At 46.1% G+C, this 25,652-nt stretch overlaps 1 protein-coding gene across 2 annotated transcripts in view; it reads left to right on the forward strand.

Moving 5' to 3' along the window:
• The window catches only part of ADGRE1 (adhesion G protein-coupled receptor E1), a 53,304-nt gene that overhangs the window by 21,585 nt on the left and 6,067 nt on the right, over positions 1–25,652 (forward strand). The window contains exons 10-21 of one of the 2 annotated variants that reach the window (XM_080673862.1): positions 99–187; positions 481–564; positions 1,887–2,064; positions 3,960–4,079; positions 5,504–5,703; positions 6,594–6,764; positions 8,550–8,744; positions 10,057–10,292; positions 15,184–15,250; positions 18,016–18,107; positions 24,810–24,978; positions 25,096–25,200. In XM_080673862.1, coding sequence (XP_080529988.1) covers positions 99–187; positions 481–564; positions 1,887–2,064; positions 3,960–4,079; positions 5,504–5,703; positions 6,594–6,764; positions 8,550–8,744; positions 10,057–10,292; positions 15,184–15,250; positions 18,016–18,107; positions 24,810–24,978; positions 25,096–25,200 — 1,706 coding nt within the window. The remainder of the gene's footprint in view (positions 1–98; positions 188–480; positions 565–1,886; positions 2,065–3,959; positions 4,080–5,503; positions 5,704–6,593; positions 6,765–8,549; positions 8,745–10,056; positions 10,293–15,183; positions 15,251–18,015; positions 18,108–24,809; positions 24,979–25,095; positions 25,201–25,652) is intronic. The other variant, XM_080673861.1, reaches the window with a different exon arrangement.

Genomic DNA, 25,652 nt, shown 5'->3' on the forward strand with positions numbered 1-25,652 from the left:
GTGGATGGACTTGAAGCAGGGCGTGACGTAATCAGACTTGCTTCAGTCATATCTTGCTATGGTTAAGTCTGATTTGGTTGCTTTTGTGCTATTCCTAGGAGTTCCCTTCAAGTGTAAAGAAGATGTGATCCCCAACAATAAACAGGTCCTGCTATGCCAAGTGGGAGCAGCAGTGGAGCCTGAAGATGTAAGTATTTAGCCACTGATTTTTTTCCACACATCTCCCCATCTTTTCACCCCACTGTGACGTTCTGCTTTCATGTGTGTCTGATGTTTTATTCATGGACGAGATAAGTGCTGTGGCTCCATTTTGGATCATATGGTGAGTTTGTATTTCCCTGAGGGTTCTAGGGACTCACGACGCCTCAGGGACTGAGGGCCAGCCACCCCATGCAGTGGTCTTGGTGGCCCAGTCTGTACCTTGAATGCTTGGGGGAGGGACAGATCAGTGCTCACGAGAGTTCTTCCTTCTGGGCACAGGTTTCGTTTTGTGCTCTCATGAATGCCACCTTCAGCGTCCTGGATGAGACCTGTGCAAATAAGACCACTGCCGTTTCTCTAAAGGTAATGACGCCTTTGTAATTGTATTTCATGTTTTGAATCTCTCAGGGGTGCAGAAAGTCCTCTTTATAATTGAGCTGTGAGTTCAAGTTTAATTTATAAAAGTTGTGAGGTTTGAAAAGTTAACATACAGTAAAAAAACAGAACAAAACAATAAAAGTTAACATACAGCAGAATTGCCCTTTTTTGGACAATTTTACATGTTTTATCATTACCTGAGTACATGGTACCACTACAATCAGAACACAGAACAGTTCTAATTCCCCACTCCCCCATCCCAAACTTCCTTGGACTTCCCCTTTATAGTCGCATATTCTGTCCACCACTAGGCTCGATAAATCCCTGATCTGTTCTGTTGTTATAGTTTTATCTTTTTAAAACATCATATAAATGGGGTCACACTGTATGCAGCCCTTCGCGCCTGGCTTTTTTCACTTAGCACAGTGCCTTTGAGAGTTGTTAATCTTGTGTTTATCGATAGCTCCATGCCCTTTTTGGGGCAACTATTAGTGACATTTAGCACATTCACATGGTTGAGCCAACATCACCACTATAGTTCTAGAACATCCTTACCATCCAAAAGGAAACTGTGTAAGCATCTCTCCTCATCCCCTCCACCCAGCAACCACTAGTCCACTTCCTGTCCCTGTGGATCTGCCTGCTCTGGACATGTCACATGAATGGAATCACACACGGTGTGGCCTTGTGTGTCTGGCTTCTCTCACTGAGAATCCTGTGTTCAAGGTCCATCCGTGCTGCAGTGAGTGTCAGTGCCTCACTCCTTTTCATGGCTGAGTAATATTCCCTTGTATGGCTGGGCCATAGCTTGCTTATCCACTCATCTACTTTTTTAAAATAGGGGATTGGATTACTCTTTAAAAATTATTTTATTTTATTTTTGTTAATCTTCACTCAAGGATATTTTCCCATTGATTTTTAGAGAGAATGAAAGAGAGGGGGAGAGACAGAGAGAAAGAAACATCGATGTCAGAGAGAAACATACATGTGTGAGAGACACATCAATTGGTTGCTTCCCACTAGCCCCAACTGGGCAGGGCATCAAGCCTGTAATCGGGGTACATGCCCTTGACTGGAATCAAACCTGGGACCTTTCAGTCCACCGGCCAATGCTCTAACCACTGAGCAAAACAGGCTAGGGCTGTAAAACACTCTCTTGAAGAGAAAGGACAGTTATTATTTCATGGATGAGAGAGAGAGAAGAGACACACAGAAAAACAGAGAGAAAGAGAGGTAGGGAGACTGAGAGACAGACAGAGAGAGGAAAGAGGAAGAGAAAAAGCAAGCAAGCACCCTTTTCCTTGCAGAGTACGGCTGAGAGCTTTGCCTCTGTGCTTGAACAAACATCCACGTGGGCCAACTTCACCAAAGACGAGACCTCCACGCTGGCCACTGTCTTACTGGAGAGTGTGGAAAGCACCACTTTGGCAGCTTTTCTGAAACCCTCAACGAATGGCAGTCAGACTATTCAGACGGAGCACTTGGGTAGGACATATCCTTCATGGCAAGGTCACCCCTGGGTGCTGGTTTTGAGGAGTGGCTTCGGCGATGTGATTCTCCATATGCCATTTTCCCAACTGTTTCAAACTTTTGAACTTACAGCAAAGCAACTCTAATCATATTTCAACATTTCTCATGGGTTGAGTGCTGGGCGCTGTGTGTGTGTTGCCAGGCACTGCGTTTGGAGTGTGTCATTAATTCACTCAATAAGTACTTGCGAAGTGCCTGCTCTATGCCAGGTGTTAAGGGATGATAGTCACTTGCTGTGTTCAAATGGGCCCATGGTAGGATGGTACTTCCTGGCTTGGAGTTAGGTGGGATTTTGTGACTAGTCCTGATCAGTGGATTGTGAATGGAATAGTTGCCAGTGTGAGACCTTCCAGAGCTTTCTTTCCCTCTGCCCTACCGACAGGTCATGCTTCAGGTCACAGTTTCTCCATCTGTGCAGGTCTCAATGTAAGGACAAAACAGAACACCATCCCAAGTCAGTGCATTGATGGGAAATTATTGTTATTTTTAATCCACTAAGATTTGGGGTTGTTTGTTACTGAGGCCTAAGTGATCCTCTTCTGACTGATACACCCTGAAGATATGTGATCTGTGACCACTTGGGATCCTGAGTGCTGTAGACCTTTTACGGCAGTACCCCACTCATGGTACTCATTCTAGGATCAGTCACACAACCTTCGGAATTTCTATCCTGATAGGTGCCTGGGAGGTCATGATGTGGAAATAGAGTACTTGGTGGACTGCTACCAGTAGTGAACAAGACTGGCCTCATGAATCTTATATTTTAGTGAGCTGAGTCAGACAAACAGACGTCTGTATACCAGATAGAGTTAGTGCTATAGAGAAAAAATGCAGCAGGATAAGGAGGCTAGGGAGGGTCAGGATGAGAGGGAGTGTTGTTGTCTTACACAGCGTGGTTAGGGGAAGTCCCACTGGGGCAGGGACCTGAGGGAAGGGAGCCACATAAATATGGGGCATCCTAAAAAATGTATGCACACTTTAACCTCGGAGAGCTCAGTTTTTAAAAATGAAATATATTTTATTAAACACGGCCTTTATAATTATTCCAAGTGTGTGTATACATTTTTGGGGACACCCCATATTTGGAGAAAGAGCAAATGTGGGAATACTTGGCGAGTTCAGGGAACACTAAGAAGGCCAGTGTGGCTGATGTGGAGGAGAGTACAGTAACAGCTGCAAGAGAAGGAGTCAGAAAAGGGAGAGGCAGGTTTTGTAGATAAATGTAGGGACGCAGGATTTTATTCGAAGTAAGCTGGGGGGCAGAATTGGAGAGTCTGGGAGCAGGCATGGCATTGTTTATATTTTTAAAGGGTTCCTCTGGTTCCATTATGTGTTGTGTTTTCATGAAGAGTCCTGTACTTATGGCCATGTTCCAGGTGAGAGACCTGAGGTTCAGAGAGGTTAAGACTTTGCTCAGGTTTACACAGCTGGTGAGCAGCAGGGCGGGGGCTCCCAGTTCGCGTCACCTGACTGCAGAACCTGAGCCCTTGTCCACAGGCTGGGCTTATCCCAGTCCCTTCCTGTTCTCTTTGGCTTTGGAAAACGCATCTAAATTTGTAGTAGCAAGAGTGTCTCAACACTCTAGCCTTCATCACCGTCGACTTCAGCTCTGTCTTTCCCTGATGCATCCCCTACGATGTGAGAGCTCGCTCCTAGAGCTCCGACTGGGTTTCTCATGTTTGCTGCTCCCACACACCTATCGTTCATGAAGGGGCTGTAGTGCGTGCCCAAGACAACTGGCCTTTCTGTTCTTTCCGTGGCTTGCAACCAGGGATGCGAACCTGTGTCTGAAACCCAAAGCGACCCACTTTCTGGGCGATGTCATGCAAAGCCTCCCTTTCTCCTTTTAGATATCGAGAGCAAAGTTATCAAGGAAGAATGTGCTGAAGAGAATGTGACCTTTAACTTGAAAGCCAAAGGGGATGAGATGAAGATTGGCTGTTCCACAATCGAAGAATCTGAATCCACAGGTACAGACCTGCTCGTGAGAGTCAAGGAGGGTGGTTTGGGTGCGTTCAATCGGCAAATATGAATTGATCAACTCCTTCATGCCAAGACCTGTGCCAGACACTGAGGGACTCCTGATGGTGGAGGTAGAAAAAGTCCGTGGCCCTAACCGGTTTGGCTCAGTGGATAGAGCATCGGCCTGTGGACTGAAGGGTCCCAGGTTCGATTCCGGTCAAGGGCATGTACCTTGGTTGCGGGCATATCCCCAGTAGGGGGTGTGAAGGAGGCAGCTGATCGATGTTTCTCTCTCATCGATGTTTCTAACTCTCTATCCCTCTCCCTTCCTCTCTGTAAAAATCAATAAAATATATTAAACAAACAAAAAAAAAAAGAAATAAATAATCTGTGGCCTCAAGGAGCTTTCCATCTGAGGGAAATCAGACATGAAATAAATACTTTCACAATACTGCAGTATCGAGAGCTTCCCTCTCCAATGCAGCAGCTACTGGCCACATTTGGTCACTGAGCACTTGAAATGTGGTAAATCTGTAAATGTAAAAGATATACCAATTCCAAAGGCTTGATGCAAAAAAAAAAAAAAAAAAAAAAAAGGATGTGAAATATCTTATTAATAGTTGTTTATACTGATTGCATGTTGGAATGTTATTTTGCATGTGAGTTAAAATTATTATAATTAATTTCACCTGTTTTTTCCCTTTTCTAAAATGTGACTACTAGACAATTTAAAATCACACATGTGGCTCCTACTGTCCTTCTAGTGACAGTGCCAATTTGTATCGGTGTTGGCAAGCTTTCCCTGTAGAGGGCTGGTTGGTAATTGTTCTAGGCGTTGAGGGCACTACAATCTCTGTCCCAATTATTCAACTCTGCCATCATGGTGCAAAAGCATTCACAGGCAATACGTAAAGGAATGCGTGTGGCTATGTTGCAATACAACTTTTATTTAGGAAAAACAAAAAACCCCAAGCAATGGCTCGATTGGCTTGTTGGCCATTGTCAGCCACCCCCTGATCTATGTGCTCTCTGAAGGGCACGGGGGCCAGCCTGGAACACATCCCTGGAGACCATCAACATTGAGACCACCCAAGAGAGTGAATGAGAATAACCAAAAACGTGGGAGGGATGTTAGTTCCCACTGCTGAGTCAAACCGTCCCTTAAAAGTACAAATGCAAATTTATTTTGTGAAGGTTGCCCAGATTTCTCCAGGTGATACCACCTCGGGATTTTCCTTTTATGGTTCTGCTGAGGGTCACCTGGAAATCCACTGGTGTGTCACTCCTCAGAGCAGGCCAGTGACGGTGCAGAGATGTACAGGGTACTAAAGCATACATGTGTCTGTATGTGTTGGGCCATCTGTGATACTTACTGAGCAAACGATTCCTTTTTATTTATTTATTCATTTTTTTGCCCTTGGGGGACTTGCAGGAACCACTGGGGTGGCGTTTGTCTCCTTTGCGGGTATGGAGTCTGTGCTCGATGAGAGCTTCTTCCAAGACTCTCAGACCCCCTTGACCAACTCCAAGAGGAAGTTGAAGATGAATTCTCGCATCATTGGGGGCGTCATGACGGGGGAGAAGAAAGATGGGTTCTCTGAGCCAGTCATCTACACTCTGGAGAACATCGAGGTTTGTGAAGAGGTCCTCACTGGGTCCCCACCTGCCTACTGACAGGCTTGACTCTCATTTCTCATAAGAACCCAATGACTAGCAACACAAGCCCATTCTAGAAGAATGAGCTCTTCTACTTCTTTTTTTTTTTTTAATATATTTTATTGATTTTTTTTACAGAGAGGAAGGGAGAGGGATAGAGAGTTAGAAACATCGATGAGAGAGAAACATCAATCAGCTGCCTCCTGCACACCTCCTACTGGGGATGTGCCCGCAACCAAGGTACATGCCCTTGACCGGAATCAAACCTGGGACCCTTTAGTCCACAGGCCGATGCTCTATCCACTGAGCCAAACCAGTTAGGGCTCTTCTACTTCTTTTTGTTTCTAAATTTTCACCCAAGGATTTTAGAGAAAGAGAAAGGGGGAGAAAGGGAGAGAGAGATCAAGGTGAGAGAGGAACATCAGTCAGTTGCTTCCCGTAACATGCCCCGACCAGGGATAAAACCCAAAACCTAGGTATGTGCCCCGACCAGGAATCGAACCCAAAACCTTTTGGTGTGCAGGACGATGCTCCAATCAACCGAGCCGCCTGGCCAGGGCTGCGCTCTTCTCTCTCTATGTGGTGTTCTTCCTTTCCTCAACCTGTAACATTATTTTAGATGATGTAACGTTGATGCAGGAACATACACGTGGACTTTATTTACATTAGCTATGACCAAGCCAGTGGTAGAGACAGGTCTGGCATCCAAGACATTTCTTTTCATCACTGCACATTGAAATATCAGCATTTTCCTCCATTCCCTACAGAACATCCCTGCATCTTCTTGCCCCAAATGACTCTTAAGTGATCACATTGAGTCCGTTCAAGAGGGGCTCTCAGGTGACCAAGAGCCTTTGCATTTTCAGCCAAAGCAGAAGTTTGAGAGGCCCATCTGTGTTTCCTGGAGCACAGACATGGGGAGCGGTAGGTGGACACCATCTGGCTGTGTGGTCCTTGAAGCCTCCGAGATGTATACTGTCTGCAGCTGCAGTCGACTGGCGAACCTGGCCATCATCATGGCTTCCGGCGACCTCACGGTCAGTGCTGACACCCTGTGCTGTGGTTCCCCACTCCTGATTGGGAAAAAATGACTCAACATCTGAGTGTGCCCCTCATGGTGTGTGTTATGTGAGTGAGTCATGAGGACAGAGGGAATTCGTGGTCTGCTTGGGAAGCCATGACACTCATATATCAAATGAGAAATGACCCTAAATAGGTGCAGATACAATACCAATCACAGATTCCATTTAATGAGCACCTACTATGTACTGGACCCTTTATTTTAACTTGTTAGTTTTAGACCCATTTTCTAGGATGGGAGACTGAGGCTCAGCAGTCTGCCTAAGCATGAAGCTTGTAATTGGTTGAGGTGGGATTTGAACTTAGGACAATCTGGATCCAGAGGTCTCTTTCTACTAAATTATGCAAATGGTGCAAGAGGCTGTGGGAATTCAGTTGTATCAGTGAGAGCTGGTGATAGATCAGGAAGGAAATAGAGTATGAAATGAGACTTGGAGAGCAGGCAGATTTGATATAGAGGAAAGACAACCTCCTTAGTGCTGGGGTGAGTATCCTTGCCTATCATGCCAGATCTGAGGTTCAGTTTTCTGCCAGGAGGGCCCTGAATGCTATTTAGAGAAATACAATGCGTAGGACGTAAGAAAATCAGATCCCAAGCAAGACAGACCTAGTTTTAAGTCCTATCTCTTTCACATCCTGGCTGTGTTTCCTTGGGCAAATCACTTAGCCTCTCTGAGCCTGAACCCAGTTCTTTCATCTCAAAATTGAGAATAAGAAAAAAATGATGGCAGCTAACACTTCCACAGCACGTCATATGCTTGTGGCACAGTTGTAATTTCAGTATTTTCATTGAATGCTCCTAAAATCTTAAAACAATCCTATAAGGTAGTTACTACTGGTATCCCCTTTTGAACAGATGAAGAAAGAAAGGCACAGAGCAATCAAGTGTCTTGTTCAAGCTCATACAACTAGAAACCAGCAGAACTGTAGACTGTTTTCTTAGCTTCGGGGTCACCATGTTGTCAAGAGGAGCTCATGAGATGGTGCCTGGCATACCTTTCTTAATATCTTTAATACACAGAGGACACTCGAATAGGTTTAAAATTAGTTTAAAATGATTGATGAATAATGGTGTATGGGAAGGACTCAGCTTGTCATTTCCACTCCCGGGAGCTGGCGTCTCTGAACATGTATGCATCAGTCCTGGTTCAGTGCAGGGAACAGGAACCGCTCTAGGTATTTCAAGCAGGAGGGGATCGAACACAGGGAACTGGGTGCTCCCAGGAAGGGATGGAGCAGTTAAAGTCAGGGAGCTGCCACTTGGATTTTGGCTTCAGGATCACCCCTCTGCCGCTGCAATCAGAAGATAAAAATTGCTGCTGTCAGGCCACTCCCCACCTATTAGAATTAAAAACTGGACCATTGGAATGTGGTGTCCAGCCACAGCTCACTCCTGACTGCAGAAAGCTGGTATCTGTCTTCCCACACTTCCATGCATGCATCATATGGGAGAACCTGAAGGACATCCAGGACCTTAGCCCCAGGAGATTCTGGGAAGTGTAGTTTGTAGACATCCTGCCGTAGTAACATGTGGGGTGGGGAATGGGACAGGGGTGGGAATGGTGCTGACGGATGCTTATAGATGCCAAAGAATGGTGATGGGCAATATCTCGTTTACGCTGATGTCAGAGGAAGAAAAGTTCCCCAAGCTCTTTCTGCCCAAGTCAGGGGTCTGTATCATTCCGTTTCCTGCCCAGGAGAATGTTTTTCTCTGTCTGAGTGGAGTATCTTTTTCCTGACAGATGGATTTCTCCTTGTACGTCATTAGCTACGTGGGCATGATCATCTCCCTGGTGTGTCTCATCTTGGCCATCGCCACTTTCCTGCTGTGTCGTGCCATTCGCAACCGCAACACCTACCTCCACCTGCACCTCTGCGTGTGCCTTTTCTTGGCCAAGTTTCTCTTCCTCACCGGTGTAGACAAGACCGACAACCAGGTCTCACATCCCTCAGGCTAGGCCCCCATCCAGCCCCATGGTCTCCACATCTGCCTCTGCTCATCCCTACCCAACTCCCTCTATAGTGGTTCCCACCTCAGGACCTTTGCACATGCTATGCCCTCTTCAGAGTACTCATCCTCCAGTACCTCATCTGGTTGACTTCTTATAATTGGTCTCAGTTTAAAATCATCTCCCTGATCATATTATATATTGTGGCAGTCCCTCCTCTTACTCTTTAAACCATTGGTTCTCGCCTGGGATGATTCTGCCTCCCCCCCCCCCTCCCTGGGGGACACTTAGCACTATCTGGAGACATTATTGGCTGTCACCACTGGGAGAGGGTACTGCTGGCATGTCGTGGGTGGAGGCCAGGGATGCTGCAACACACAGGACAGCACCCCCCAAGGCAGAAAATAACCGGCAATAGCGTTACAGCTGTCAATACGGATACAGCGGAGACACTCAGCTTACCACTCCATGTTACATTCCTTCCCAGCACGTCCTTGAAACCATATTGATTATTTATTGTTTTACTTTTGCCAGTAGACTGTGTGCCCTGTGAGAGCAAGAACTTGGGTTCGTTGACCCCCAGACCTGTGCCCGAAACAAAGGAGGCTCTCGGAGTTTCCCCAAGCAGCACTATTGACAATCTGGGCGGGTGGCCATTCTTTGTGCAGAGATACCCCTCTCCCTGCGGGATGCTTGGCTTCCCAGTCCCTTTGGGAACAAAATGCTGGTAGTGGCACCCCACTCCCATCGTAGGCCAGCATTGGGCAAGCTTCTATAAAGACCCAGATAGGATACAGTCGGCTTTACGGATCCTACGATTTCTGCTGCAACTACTCTCATCTGCTGTTTTAGTCTGAAAACAGCCCTAGAGGATACATAAATGGGCGTGGCTGTGTGCCCCTGAAACGTTACTTATAAAACAGGCAGCCAGTGCAGCGGCTGTAGTTTGTGAACCTCCCGCCCCCATATCTTCAGTCATCTCCTAAAGTAGGGGATCCTCTACCCGTTTTTACCCCAAATGCTCCCAGTGTTAGCATCGACAGTCACATGTCCTGGGAAAACTCAGTCCCAGGCAAACCAGGACGATCGGTCACCCTATCACAGGGCGGGTGCAGCCCGTGATGGAGACTCTCTTATAAATATTTGTGGAATGAATGAATGAATGAATGAACGAAAGAACCAGTGAATGGGCTGTGTTTGGGGAATGCCCATCAAAGTAGTCCCTCTCCTGCCCTCTTCCTCTGAACCTGACCCTTGGGAGGGGGCGGGGAGTCCTGAGTGCACGCGCTTCTCCTCTCAGATAGGCTGCTCCGTCATCGCGGGCGTGCTGCACTACCTCTTCCTCGCCTGCTTCTTCTGGATGCTGGTGGAGGCCGTGATGCTCTTCCTCATGGTCAGGAACCTGAAGGTGGTGAACTACTTCAACTCCCGCAACGTCAAGATGCGGTATCTCTGCGCCTTTGGCTACGGGCTCCCAGGGCTGGTGGTGGCTGTCTCCGTCAGCGTGCAGCCGCAGGGCTACGGGATGCATAATCGGTAAGTGACATCCCCGCCCTCCCTGAAGCCCCTGCTGCCAGGGTTCGTGGTGATCATGACATGAACCACAGAAGAGCAATGACATTGTCAGGAGCGTGGCTACCGGTCAGTGCGCTTTTTGTATACGGATGCTCTCCGGCTGCCGCGAACAGCTGCACAGGTTGCGCATGCGCAGAGCCAGGGGCTCCTGTTTGAGCTGGAGTCTAGGTAAACTGCGGCGATGTAAACAGTGGACTTGACTGTATGTTTTTAAATTGATTTGAGAGAGAGAGGAAGAGGGCGGGAGAGAGAAACACTGATGTGAAAGAGAGATAGCAATCAGTTGCCTCCCATACACGCCCCGACCAGGGATCGAACCCACAACCTAGGTATGTGCCCTGACCTGGAATCGAACCTGCAGCCTTTTGGTGTACGGGACGGCGCTCCAACCAACTGAGCTACCCGGTCAGGGCGTGGTTGCACAGTTTTCAAATCATGGACTCTGGAGGCAACCTTCTTGAGTTTGAGTCTTGGCTCCACTACCTCCTAGCAGTGCTTCCATGTCCTGACCTGTACAGTGGGGGCGAACAGCCGTATGACATCAGGGTGCTGTTGGGAGGGTTAAACGTTAAACGAATTGTTATCTGCAAAGCATCTAAAGCAGGGCCTGGCACAGAGCAAAGCATTATTCATGTCGCAGTTAGCATCACTGTTATGATATTGTCTGTTCTAAGTGAGGTGTGTTTACCACGTTTCTATGCGAGATCATTTTCGGTAGTATGCTGGTAAGTGCTAATTTTAAAAAGTATTTATTTTGTAGGTAAGTAGAAAAAAATGGCCAGAATACCAAACTCATGATTTCACATACACGGTTTATGTAAGTAAAAGACGGAGTCCACTTTGAGGACAAAATCCGGTAAATTCTAGGACAAGAAGGAGGTGGACAGGGCAGAGACGGTAACTCGCTGTGTTATTTCCTTAGTTCTCTGACGGGCCCTGAGGGAGTGCTGCTACTTCAATTTACAGACGAGGAAACGGGCTCAGAAAACCTTTCTCCCTAGGACAGTGAGAGGGGGGCATGTGAGGACCTGGATCTGGGCCTTATCACCCCGTGCTGTAGGCACTCTGCTGAGCCGTGTTTGGGGGTTCAGTGATCCGGGTTTCCTCCCTGCCTGATGATGGTTTCTACTTGAGGTGAGGTTGTAGGATAAGAGGTGAGGAAAAGGACCTCACACTCAGTGAGCACCCATCATAACCTAAACCCCATAAGCTTTACAACCCTATTATCACTGGTGCCTCCCAACAAACATCCCGCATTAAATCAAAGCGTCTCCATCATGCACAGGAGACATCGTGCCCTGGGTTTGTGGAGTGTACAACCTGTGCTGCTGTGCATGGCAGCCCGAGACCAAACGAACATAGAGTAACAGCATAATAAGTAGTATCTGCAGAGGAAATCGAGGCTCAGGACAGTTGCAGAAATTGCCCGGGTCACATAACTAGGAAGTGTCCAAGCTGAGTTCAGGCCTGACTGTCCTGTCAGGAGATGGTGACCATGCAAGGCTGCCACGAGGAAGTGCCTCCTGCTGGTGCAGGTAGGATAAGACCCCGCACAGACCAGAGGCTGATGGCATCTGAAAGCTGGAAAGTTCAGGGAAGGCTTCCTGGAGGAGGCAGGAGCTGGGTCTTAAAAGCTCTGCTGGAAGGTACACAGCAAAGAGGAAAGGGGGTAGCAACATGGATGAGGACGAAAGTGTGCCCATGGGGGAGAGCTTGAGGTGTGTTTAAAGAACAGATGGACTGGGCTGGGAGAAGGCTGGGGAGACTGGGGTGGGCATGGAATTTGGACAACACCTGTAGGTGGTTTGGGAAAGTTTTGGGAAGGAAGGCATCATTGACAAAGATTTGAGATGATCTCGGAAGCACTAGGAAGGAGGTGGGGAAGTGAGACAGGGAGGAGAAGGAACACACACAGTGAATTCAGGAGCAGGTCCTGCTGTGGGTCACCGGGTTTAATACCACAGGTACCAAGGGGAGACCGCACAGGGTGTGCACCACCGTTATCCCACCCAAGGGGGAGGGAGCCTACACATTGACCCACCAGCTCCCTCCCATCAGCCCTTGGTGGGGGGCTGCTCCCAGGAGAACAGTCTCCAGAGCTTTTAGTCTGATGCCCTGAGGCCGGCAGGCAGAGAAGCAGAGCCGAGAGGGAAATAGCCAGTATTTGTGTAAATGGTAATAGCTGAGGGACATAGCCAGTATTTGCGTAAGTGGTCGGTCCTGACCGGGTGTGGACAGCCTCTTCTCAGGTTGCAAACATTTTCCTGCCTTTATACTCTGCTACTGGAGACTCAGTGCCAGGAGAGACCATGTGGTTGGCAAACTTGACTACCAGGGCGGTAGAGCTCTATTGTTTGAGGAGACCAAGTTCAGAGCCATAGAAAACCTGCCCTCTAACAAAGTCCCTATTACTAGGGACCATGTCCTATTACTAGGTTGACGTTTTGTTAGGATTCCTATGACCACATAACCCTTTTTTTAGTTTCCTGCTTTTGCTTACTTTACTACCCATGAAAGCCAAGAATATGAAGTCAAGAAAAAGCAGACTGGGACAAACACCACACCTTGTTTTTCTCATATAGATGTGGTTTTTTGTTGTTGTTTATTTTTTCCATAAGAGCAGGAGAGAGCAAGCATATTCCCTTCCTCCACTATTTAAGTGCAATTTTCACTGGAATCTCCAAGAAGGACATTAAAAACTCAGCCAGAATCAAATAAAACTATGCACAGTTTTTACATATAGATAATAATTTTGAATGATGGATGTTTTTGTTCCAGAAAGAATCTGCCCATCTCCTCATAGCCCAGGCCATTCTAGCTTGAAAACCTTGATTCCTAAGCACAGATACACATTTCCAAAAATCTTCTGTCACAGTGTCTGCTATGGATACTTCGTAAAGGCGCTTACAAAGAGCGGCATAACCCGCCACTGAACACCAAGCGATTCCTCTGTATTATTAAACTCAACAGAGAGCTCCGTACGCAGCCACGGGAGGCATAAGCAATGATCACTGAAAACGGAGAGGTTTCGGATCTTTGCATGACCTCTAAAGGTCCACACCGCTGTTCATTCGCTGCACGCAATTATACATTGACTAGTTCATAGCAGGAAAAGCCGTGCAAGTACTTAGTAAAGCAAACCTTGCATTCCTCAAAAGCTACTTGGCACTGTCCAGGCTTTCTGTGAAGAGTTAGCTTTGCAGAGCACAGGGAGATGAAAGAGCAAAGGAGACTGCTCGTCCCCACTTTGTCCAAGACTCAATCCCGTCTACCACTAAAACCGCTAAGGATGCAACAGTATCACATCCCCCAAGCTCTCTGTAGAGTTTCAAAAAAGAAAGATAAATGTAATTGAATCGGACTATGTTTGTGCTATTGCTAGGGGAAAAGGGAGACAGGCGTATCACTGCTAATTGGCCATTCAGAGGAAATCATAAAACAATTATAGCTACTATGGAGTAATTCAGGAGGTTGAAGGAAGTGATTAAAAGGGCTTTATCTAATAGAAGTCTATTATAAACTCTGATTCCCTAATTATCTGTCATACCCCATATGGATCACTGTGAACAAAATGGAATGTTCTCTTACAGCTAATACACCCTCAAGTAACCTGAAAGTCTTATATTTTCCAATGGTCACAGCAATCAATTGCCTAAATAGGCCAGCTTTCCCTGGATTCCAGGAACTAGACTGCCCATCCTTACAGCACAGGATGCAATCCGACATACACATGTGGTATACACACTGGAAGTGGGTGGGTTTTGGAAATCCAACATAAATTTGGAGTAGAATGTCAGTATGTTTCTGGAGAATGTGTCGATGTCATTTGTAAACCAGAATAGTATGCTCTCATGTAACGCCTGGTTTAGGTTTTGACTGTGGAGGTGCATGTTTAATAAAAGCAGCATATAGATAAAAGATTTCTATATATTGTGAAATGATCACCACAGTAATCTAGTTAACACCCATCCCCTCACATAGTTACACACTTTTTACTTGTGAGAAGAACTTTTAACATGTACTCTTCTAGCAACTTTAAAATAGACAACATTATGAACTATAGTCACCATGCTATACACGGCATCCCCAGGACTAGTTAATTTTATAACTGACAGCTTGCATCTTTTGACCTCCCTCACCCATTTCTCCCACCCCACCCCCACCCCACCCCCACCCCACCCCCACATCTGGCAACCACCTATCTGTTCTCTGTATCTGTGAGCTTGTTTTTCCCCCCTTAAGATTCCATATATAAGTGACGTCATTCATCTTTCTTTGACTTATCTCACTTAGTATCATGCCCTCAGGTTTCATCTGTGTTGCTGCAAATGGCAAGATCCTTTCTTTCAATAAATAGTTATGGAATGCCATGTCCAAAGCAGTTCTGTGTATTCAGAGATGAACAGACATTCAACGTCTAAATTCTCAAGCAGCTCATAATCTAGTAGGGGAAGGCGGGCAATCGGCCAGTGAACAAGCTAAACACGATATTTATGATCCAAATAGACGCCATAAAAAAAAGGCGTCTCAGAGTAGTTGACGTTTGAGCTGACATTTGAATGACAAGGTGTGCCATGGAGAGTCCTGAAAAGAGGGAAAAGGGATTACAAAGGTTCTGAATTGAGAATGGCCTCTCCCCACGGCACGAAGTGAGCGTTTCAGGAACATTTACTCAGGAAGGAGGTCAGATAGAGCACTTGCTAGAGTCCAAAGAAAATTGAAATGCCACCTGCCCCATCATGAGAATTTTTTTATCTCCATCTCATCTCCTAATTTTCTGCACTTGGCTGGAGTAATTAACTTGAAGGTCAAGACTGAGGCAAGCACTGACTCCTCCTGTTTCTCTCCATAGCTGCTGGTTGAATACCGAGACAGGGTTTGTCTGGAGTTTCCTGGGGCCAGTTTGCACAATCATACTGGTAAGCAAATTGCTTGGTGCTGTGGGTTCTGGAGGAGGGACCTGAACCCGGAGATCAGCGAGTGCCAGTGGAAGTTGCAGAGCCGAGGTCACGTATTCCTCTCAAACCTTCTCCCTACTGATCCTTGATTCTTGAGATTTCCAAGTTGGAATGTAATATCATCGACTTGTGATTTTTTTTTTTTTAAATGCAGCATGCTCATCCCCTGGGAGGGACCACAGTCTTCTTTGTCCTTTGCGTTTCAGCAAAATGGGTCTATTAATCTCTTCTGAGCACAGATGTTGAATGAAAGAAAAGGTAGAGGGTTTTTCTCAGCTTTATTGAAGTATAATTCGCATAAAAATTATAAGCTTACGGTGAACAACTTGAAACTTTGACTTACGTATGTCTTGTAAAATGATCACCACCATCAAGGTAATTAACATTTCTATCACCTCACATAGTTACCATTTTTTCCTTTTTTTAAGTTAAATGTATTGCCATAACATTGGTTGTGCTGTATATACAGTTCAGGTGTGTTATTATAACATGACATTGGTGTACTCTATTGCATGCTCACCACCAAAAGTCTAGTTTCTTTTCATTACCATGTATTGTTCCTCTACCCAATTTGCCCTCCCTCCCACCCTTCTTACCCTCTGGTGACTACCGTTCTAGAGTTTGTTTTTGTTTTGTTTTATGTTCTACCTCTGAGTGAAATCATAGGCATTTGTCCTTTTCCGTGTGACTTATTTCATTAGCCTAATAACCCTCAGGATCTATCCATGTTGTTGAAAATAGCAGGTAAGAACATGTAAGACCGCCGAAACCGGTTTGGCTCAGTGGATAGAGCGTCGGCCTGCGGACTGAAGGGTCCCAGGTTCGATTCCGGTCAAGGGCATGTACCTTGGTTGTGGGCACATCCCCAGTAGGGGGTGTGCAGGAGGCAGCTGATCGATGTTTCTCTCTCATCGATGTTTCTGACTCTCTATCCCTCTCCCTTCCTCTCTGTAAAATATCAATAAAATATATTTAAAAAAAAAAAAAAAAGAACATGTAAGACCTACCCTTTCAGTAAATTTTAGGAATATAACAAGATATTGTTCACTACAGTCACCATGCTGTAGATTAGATCTGGGGAAATCCTCACCTTGCATCAGTGAAACTTTGTAACCTTAGCCCAACACCCACCCCCACCCCGCCCCAGTTTCCTTCCCCGCATCCCTGGCAACCCGGCGTCCTGAGGGAGGTTGAGCAACAACCATCTCTCGCCTCCTTGATGCCAACCCGGGTTCCACAGTCCTGCGAGATGATCTTTGTCGCTCCTGGTGGCTTGTTTCCTCCTGTCACGTGTCATGGTTAGTTATGAGCTCAGATGTGACCAATCTAAAGCTTGGGAATTCCTGTAGCTGTATTCCTCCAGAGGGTTTTGCTCTGACCCCGATCAGATTTTCCAGGGTCATGTTATTAGTCTTCTAGAGCTGCCAGAACAAACTATCACAAACTGGGTAGCTTAGAACAACGGGATTTTATTGTCTCAGTGCTGGAGGCAGGCTAGATCTCTGAAATCAAGGCATTGGCTGGCCAAGCTCTCTCTGAAGGCCTTGGGGAAGGATCTGTTCCAGTTTTCTCTCCAACTATGGGTAGCCTCAGGCTTTTCTTCGCCTGTAGATGTCTGTCTGCTTCCTGTGTCCTCACATCATCATCCTGCTCTGCATGTCTGTCTCTTTGTGGCTGATCGCCTCTTCTTATAAGGATACCAGTCATATTGGATTAGGGCCCACTCTGCTGACCCCATTTTAATGTGATCACCTCGGCAAAGACCAGAGCTCCAAATAAGATCCGAGGTGCTGGGGATTAGGGCTTCAACACATCTTTTGGGGGTGGGGTACAGTTCAACCTATAACAGGGCACCTGTCTTGAGTCTAACTTCCCAGATGCATCGAGTGGAAATACATAAAGATCACCCAGATGAGAACAGCAAAGGCTATTTATCCAGAGATTGCTATAGGAAGGGAGTCAGATCATCAATTTGTTAGTTCCAAAAGCAGGCCGAGGAGGGAAAGCTTGATAGAGGTGAAAAGGGAAGCCTCGGGTGTGCCGTGATCAGAGGCGGTGAGCAGGGGGATCCTATAGGTGGGCTACGGCACACACTGGCTTTCTACTTTTGTCCTAAGTTGGAATCAAGGGCAGAAATTAGGAAGGCTGCCAATTATTAACTGAGTCCTGGTTGATTTGAGTCAGTGGCTACTGGACTTATTGTTGGGCTTCTTGGAGTGGTTACCGAAGACTGGGTCAGAGTCCCATTTTGAAAGGTGGTTTGGCCATGGTCTGTTTTACCAACCAACATTAAATGTAGACTGTGACGAAGAATGAAAAGCATTTATTTGAGCAAAAGGAGCTGCAGCCCTGGAGCCACAGATTATTTACTTACCAACCTAAACTGGGAGAACAAGGAGAGGCAGGGTCTATACAGACAAAAACCCCGAAGTGTAAGTCTTTCCAGGCTTGGTTAGTTTCAATACCAAGCGGGAGGTGAAACTAGGAGTTTCCCTATGTTGTTCCAGGATGTTTATGGCTGGGCCTTGAGCTGAGTTTAGCAACAGGTTAGCAACTTAATAGCAGCTCTGAGAACTGAGGCACAAGTTGTACAGAGGCCCCACTTCCCTCATAGCCTCCTGAATCTATTTTTAAGTTTCTCTCTTAGTAATGCTTGTTCCATTTTATTTTTTTCTCTTAACAGTTTGGGTATCCAATCCCTCAGTCCCTTTTGCTTGACTTTGTAGATCAATTCCATCCTCCTGACTTGGACGTTGTGGATCCTGAAGCAGAAACTTTCCAGCGTCAATGCTGAAGTCTCTACACTCAAAGACACTAGGTGCGTTCCCTTCTTCCTCTCTCTCCTTTCCCCGTCTTCCTAATTTCTTTCCACAAATGAGTACCTTTTCCTGGTCTTCTACCCAAGACAGAATAGCGTAGTGTCTAGATTTGGGGCTCAAACCCAGCTCAGCCGCTTACAAGCTGGGTGACCTTAGGCAAGTTACATAACCTCTCTGAAACTCAGTTTCTTTATCTGTAGAATGGGGATATTGATATTGCACACTTTATGTGGCTTATGAAGCACTTAGCACAGTTGTTGCTCTTGAAAATGGATTCTTGTAGTGTCATGAGAAAGGAATTTCAAAGGGCATCTGTGTGGGAGAAGTTTAAATGTAGTGGCAAAATTTATTGGGGTGAAGGAAAATAATATGTCCTTGGGGATGTAGAGGGTGACAGACTCTAGCAGCGTTTGATAATCCTTGATAACCCCCCTCTCTCTCTATTCTCTCTCTCTCTCTCTCTCTCTCTCTCTCTCTCTCTCTCTCTATATATATATATATATATATATATTTTTTTTTTTTAGAGGCCCGGTACACAAAATTTGTGCAGGGGAGGGGGGCTGTCCCTCACCCTGGCCTGTGCCCTCTCGCAATCCAGGACCCCTTGGGTAGGGTCCCTAGGCCTGGCCAGGGATCAGGGCCTATTGGGGCTTTCCTTCCCCCGGCTGCCAGCACCTGGCCCCACCCCCACCGCTGCCACTGCTTGCCATCTCTGCGGCACTGCCCCTCCCCTCCCTGGCCACCGGTCGCCTCCCTCTGTGGGCAACAGGCGTGGGGTGCGATCGCTTGGCTGGCCTGGGCCTCCCTCTGTGGGGCGATCGATCACGGGGCCCCCAGATCAATCGTGGGGCAATGGCGGAGCTCCCAACCAATCGCATCACACCCGCCTTGGCTGGCCTGGCGCCAGTGCGTGTCATAGCGTGGTTGTCTGGAAGGTCGTCTGGACGGTAGTTCTGCTGTTCGGTTGTTTGGTTGATTTGCATATTACGCTTTTATTATTGTAGATATGAGCAAGAGTGCTTTCAAACTATCCAACCTACTTCTTGGGTTTTTCTGGGCTTGTACTGGGTCCTCCCCGGAATCAATCCCTTCTGTGGACCTTCCAGGGTTCCGTGCCCTCATCCAATCTGGTTCTTTTCCCAGTCTTGGTACCTCCCCTCTGTGGTTGCCATCTAAGCTCCTACGGCACATGCCTCAAGGTAGAAGGACCTCCCCCTGTGCCATCTTGGCTTCTACTGTGCACGTGCCTAGTAAAGGAGTTTGCTCCTGCTCCCCGCGATAATCCCGGTACCTGGCCACTCGTTCCCTGGGTAGATGCTTTCTGCATCCTTCGGGGATGAAGTCCCAGGGTGGAGGATGTGGTGGTCCCCTGGGGAGCCTATGAATGCTGTAACTTCCTTTTGAAGCTGGCTTAATACCCAGTCCAGCTCCCTAGCTTGTTAGGGTTCATGTTTGATTCCCTTTGTTCCCTTCCTTTGTTAATACTAACTAGCTACCGATGCTAACAGGTTACTAGGAAAAGTGTTTCATATATTGAACATAGGTTGACACATTTTCTAATTACTTTGTACATACTTATATGTGCATATTTGCAAAAACAGAATGCTATTTTATTTGTATTACCAGTTTTCTCTAACATGAGTATTTTTAAATTTAATTAGAAATTCATCAACAGTTTACCGCGCCCCCCTCCCCCCCAGTGTAATTCTTTCCTGCAAATGAAGGATTGCTGGCTAGGTTACCAGGATTTGTTAGTTTCAATATGCAGCTGAGGGAAGCAAAAACAACAAGGAGGCCCTGGCTGATTAGAGCCTCAGCCCACACATGGAAGGGTCACGGGTTCAATTCCCAGTCAAGGGCATGTACCTGGGTTGCAGATTCAATCCCTGGCCCTGGTGAGGGAGCCTGCAGGAGGCAACCAATCAATATGTCAACACACTGCTGTTTCTCTCTCTCTCTCTCTCTCTCTCTCTCTCTCTCTCTCTCTCTCTCTCTCTCTCTCTCTCCCCCCCCCCCCCTCTTTCTTTCCTCCCACTCTCTCTAAAAAAGCAATGGGAAAAAAAAACCCTGCAAGGAGGAGGGCAATTTCATATGTAGTTCCAGGATGTTTATGGCTCAGCCTTGAGCTGAGTTCAGAGCCCATTTGCAACTTAATAGCAGCTCTGAGAACCCAGGCACAAGTCTTGCAGAGGCCCCACTTCCCTAAGAGCCTCCTAACTCGATGTTAGTGACTCTCTTAGCAATGCTTGCTCCCTTTTATTTTTTCCATTATCAGACCATTTATGTTTCCTCACTTCATCGCTCAACTGATTTTCATCTTAAGAACCTGCTGAAACCCAGACACCATAGGTTTTATTGTCAGCAACCTGCTCAAGGCCTCTGCTTGTTATTCTGTCAGTGTCCAATCCCTCATCCATTTTGAATATATTTTACAAATGTTATTTTTAAAAAGTTAATGTAAAAAGGTCGAAGTTAAGACTTGCAATGATAAGAAGAACTAAGTAGTGTAAAAGATGCCAACCAATGGCTGACAGTTGTTGGTGCCAATTCAAGGCCATCAGGAATCCCCCGTTGGGGGCGTGGTGAAGGAGGAAACATTCAGTGCACAGCAGTTCAGTTGTGATACCGCATGGCTGTGCAGCGTCGGTCCAGGCCCCTCTCTGGCTGGACAGCTCTGCTCTGCTCCAGGTTGTTCACTTTGCCCTGCACTGGTCTGCTCTGCTCTGCTGAGGGATCTTCAGTGTTTCCGTTCAGCCAGGGAGACACAGCCTTCTGTTTTGGTGGAAAGGAAGTTTGCTCTCTGAGCCAGAGGGGAGTTGGCTTATATGGACAGAATTCCTCATCCCTGGTCCCTGATTGGTCCATCCTCATGCAAATGAGGATTCCAAATCCTCACAGTTTGATTGGTCAGAATAAAGCTGTTCTGATTAGCTGGAACTGTGCAGCTCTGATTGGATGGGGAAAGTCTTACTCCTATTGGTTGAAATAGGAGTCCAGGACTTCCTTTATAAGGCTCAGATGGCAGAAAAAGAGTGCAGGCAGGCAGTTCAGCCTATTGGCAGGCAGTCCAATGCCTCCAATGTGCAGTTTAAGTGAAAGGCCCATGGGCAGAAATGGCTGCTAGGCCGTTTTTAAAAATTTGAGCCTGGCCCTAGCTGGTTTGGCTCAGTGCATAGAGTGTCGGCCTGTGCTCTGAAGGGTCCCAGGTTCAGTTCTGGCCAAGGGCACATGCCTGGACTGTGGGCTTGATCCCCAGTAGGGGGCGTGTAGGAGGCAGCCAATCAATGATACTCTCTCATCATTGATGTTTCTATCTCTCTCTCCCTCTCCCTTCCTCTCTGACATCAATAAAGACATATATTTAGAATAAATAAATAAATAAATAAATAAATAAAATAAAATAAAAATTTGAGCCCAGTTAACTACCAGGAGCTCTTCTTAGTAGGTGTCTTTTTTTCTCAGAGTTCACAAAGAGAACATGTGAAAAGTAATTCCCTCTTCCTTCCCTGACACTGCAGGTCCCCAGATCTCTCCCACCTTCAGCAGCCATTATCACTCAGAAAATTCTATACTTACGCATCCTCCCCCTTTTACGTAAGTGATAGGATACTCTACATATCATCCAGCACTTTTTCCTCCACATAATACATAGTTTATTACTTTTTTTATTTTTTTAAATAAATCTTTATTCAGATTATTACAATTATTTCTCCTTTTTCTCCCCATAGCTCCCCTCCACCCATTTCCCACCCCACCTTCTGCCCTTACCTCCCCCCCACTGTCCTCATCCATAGGTGTATGATTTTTGTCCAGTCTCTTCATGAACCCCCTATACCCCTTTCCCCCTGAGAATTATCAGTCCACTCCCTTTCTATGCCCCTGATTCTATTATATTCACCAGATTATTCTGTCCCTCAGGTTTTTAATTCACTTGATTTTTAGGTTCACTTGTTGATAGATATGTATTTGTTGTTCATAATTTTTATCTTTACTTTTTTCTTCTTCCTCTTCTTTAAGAATACCTTTCAGCATTTCATATAATACTGGTTTGGTGGTGATGAACTCCTTTAGCTTTTTCTTGTCTGTGAAACTCTTTATCTGCCCTTCAATTCTGAATGATAGCTTTGCTGGTAGAGTAATCTTGGTTGTAGGTTCTTGCTATTCATCACATTGAAAATTTCTTGCCACTCCCGTCTGGCCTGCATAGTTTCTGTTGAAAAGTCAGCTGACAGTCGTATGGGTGCTCCCTTGTAGGTAACTAACTGTTTTTCTCTTGCTGCTTTTAATATTCTCTCTTTGTCTTTTGCTCTTGGCATTTTAATTATGATGTGTCTTGGTGTGGTCCTCTTTGGATTCCTTTTGTTTGGGGTTCTGTGGGCTTCCTGGACTTGTAAGTCTATTTCTTTCACCAGGTGGGGGAAGTTTTCGGTCATTATTTCTTCAAATAGGTTTTCAGTATCTTGCTCTCTCTCTTCTTCTGGCACCCCCATAATTCTGATGTTGGTACACTTGAAGTTGTCCCAGAGTCTTCTTACATTATCTTCAACTTTTTGGATTTTTTTTTTTTGCTTTTTGCTTTTTCGGTTGAGTGTTTTTTGCTTCTTTGTATTTCAATTCTTTGACTTGATTTTTGTGTTCCTCTTGTTTGTTTTTGGGTCTCTGTATAATATTTTTTATTTCAGTCAGTGTATGTTTAATTTCTAGTTGGTCCTTTTTCATATCTTCGAGGGTCTCGTTATATTTATCGGCCTTTTCTAGGATATTCTTAAAAAGCCTTATAACCATGGTTTTGAATTCTTTATCCAGTCGTTTGTTTTCCTCCATTTCTTTCGTTTGTGATCTGATTCTTTGACGCCGCATTTTCACTGCTTCCCTGAGTTGGTAAGGTAGATTTGTGTGCTAGGTTTCCAATATGGCCCAGTGGGTCTGCCTCCCCAGTTAACCTGAGTGGACACTCTTGGTGCACCCCTTTGTGGACTGTGTGTACAGCCTTGTTGTAATTAAGTCTTTATTGTTGTTGGTATCACTGGGAAGAATTGACCTCCAGGCCAGTTGGCTGTAAGGATCAGCTGTGTCTATGCTGGGAGAAGTTCGGTGCTGGAGACAGCCTTATAGGATTAGACTTGCCAAATTGCAATAGCCTCTGTGCTCAGCTTGGATGGGGTGGAGTCTCAGTCTTGGCTTCCCGTCAGCCTTGCCCTTGCGCGCACGTGCGTGCCTTCAGACCTCTGCCTTCCCGGCTCCCGAGTCTCCGCCCGAGAGTCCAGACTCCCCCTGTATGAGCCTGGGTCCCCAGGGGCTCGCCCGGAACTGGGGTTCAGTGTAGTCAGAACTGGGGTTCAGTGCGGTCGGGGGCTTCTTTCCCCCTTCCGCCAGAGAAAGTCAGCCAGGCTCTCAGCCGCCCTTCCTCTCTGCGCGCACAAAGACCCTTTGCCGTACCTCCAATTCTATGTGAGCTTTTCTATTTCCTTCTAGTTGTAGAATTTTCACTCAGCCAGCTTTCCTGTGGTTCTGGATGGTGTCCGTTCTGTCTTTTAGTTGTAGTTTTGAAATTGTTGTGCGAGGCAGCAGTTTAGGTGTTTACCTATGCCGCCATCTTGGTTTCTCCCCCATAGTTTATTTCTTGTAATACTAAAGATTAAAACTAACAAAAATGCTTATTTTGTGCCACACACTGTTCTATGCACCTTTAGGGTCTTGCCATCTTATTTAATTTGTAGGACAAGCAATACTACGGTGTTATTATAACATAATGCCATTGTGTTATTATCTCTATATCAAGTGGGGGTAACTGAGGCACAGAGAGGTGAAGTAACTTACTAAAGTCACAAATTAGTGAATGAAGCAGTTAGGATTTATTTGCAGGCAGTCTGACCCAGAGCAGGAACCACTCCTTACCCTGTGTAGTGTATTGTCACTCTCATTTCATTTTAAAAATTATTTTATAATCTGCTTTCTGTCTCTCTGGCTTTGCCTGTTGTGGACATTTCACATGAATGGAAATACACTATGGCCTTTGGTGTCTGGTTTCTCTCACCGAGCATCATGTGTTCAAGGTTCATCCACGTGGTAGCGAGTGTCAGCATTTCACTCTTTTTCATGGATGAATAGTATTCCAGCGCAGGGATGGGCCACATCGTGTTGACCCATTCATATTTTGATGGTCGTCTGGGTTGTTTCTAGTTGGGGGAGGTGGGAATGAGAATGACTGCCTAATAGGTATGGGTTTCTCTTTGGGGTGATAAAATGTCTTGGAACTGGGTAGTAGTGATGTTTGTACAACATTGTGAATATACTAAACACCACCAAATAGCACACTTTATGGTAAAAACAGTGATTTTTATGTAATGTGAATTTTACCTCAATAAAAAAAGGGCTTTATAGTATTTCATACCATGGCTTTACCATTGATAAAATGTGTCCCATATTCATGGACATGTGGGTCCTTCTAGCTTTCAGACAATTGCATTAAATATGTGCTTACACATCTTTGTGCCCAGGTGTATCTGTAGATGTATTGCCTTTCAGATGCCTGTAGAATTTGATTTTCCTACCTCTAGCCTTGGAGACTCTGCCCCATGTTTATTCCCACCCTGGTGGCGGGTCATAGAGTGACAGCCTCAGACCACTGTTGGGAGCATGACCCATAAGGACAACAGCCACCTCCCAGTACCTTACCCTCTGCAAATCTTCTCCCCCAGGATGCTGACGTTCAAGGCCTTTGCCCAGCTCTTCATCTTGGGGTGCTCCTGGGTGTTGGGCATTTTCCAGGTAGGACCCATAGCCAGTGTCATGGCCTACCTGTTCACCATCATCAATAGCCTGCAGGGAGCCTTCATCTTCCTCATTCACTGTCTGCTCAGCCGCCAGGTATGCAGCTGCTGCCCTCCCTGGCCCTGACTTCCCCCCTTCCAGGGGACATGCCTGTAGAGCACACTTCCTGCACCTGGAAGAGACTCATCGCCCCATGTCTGTCTCCAACTCCAGGTCCGGGAAGAATACAGGAAATGGATCACCAGGAAGGCCAAACCCAGTTCCCAGTCCCAGACCTCGGGGGTCTTACTGTCATCCATCGCCTCCACTTCCAAAGCGGTGAGAGACTGGGTGTTTGACGCAGGTTCTGTTGAAGGGCACGCCTGCTTCTTAGCAATACTAGACACTGCTGTGCGTTAGTACCTACAGTGAGCTAAGTGTGCCCACGTATATTAGCTCACTGGTGAAGTGTGGGGTTCAGGTGCCAGGCTGCCTGGGTTCAAATCTTAGCTTTGCCTCTTAGTAGTTATGTGACCTAACCAAGATAAAATCATGACTCATACAATTATAAAATGAGCTTATGTTAAGGATCTTGATTCTACTCACTAATCAGTGAGGGAATCAAGCAGATGTTATAAGTGGCTCAAAAGAGTAAGTACAGACATGTATATGTATTATGTAATATATGTTATATCTATTTTAAATGCATTGTATATAATACCTGTGTATTATATATCATGCAAGCTTTTTACACATTATATATTAACACTAGAGGTATTAGTGCATGGATT

Source organism: Plecotus auritus (genome assembly GCF_963455305.1).
Source record: "Plecotus auritus genome assembly, chromosome: 6".
Taxonomy (NCBI): domain Eukaryota; kingdom Metazoa; phylum Chordata; class Mammalia; order Chiroptera; family Vespertilionidae; genus Plecotus; species Plecotus auritus.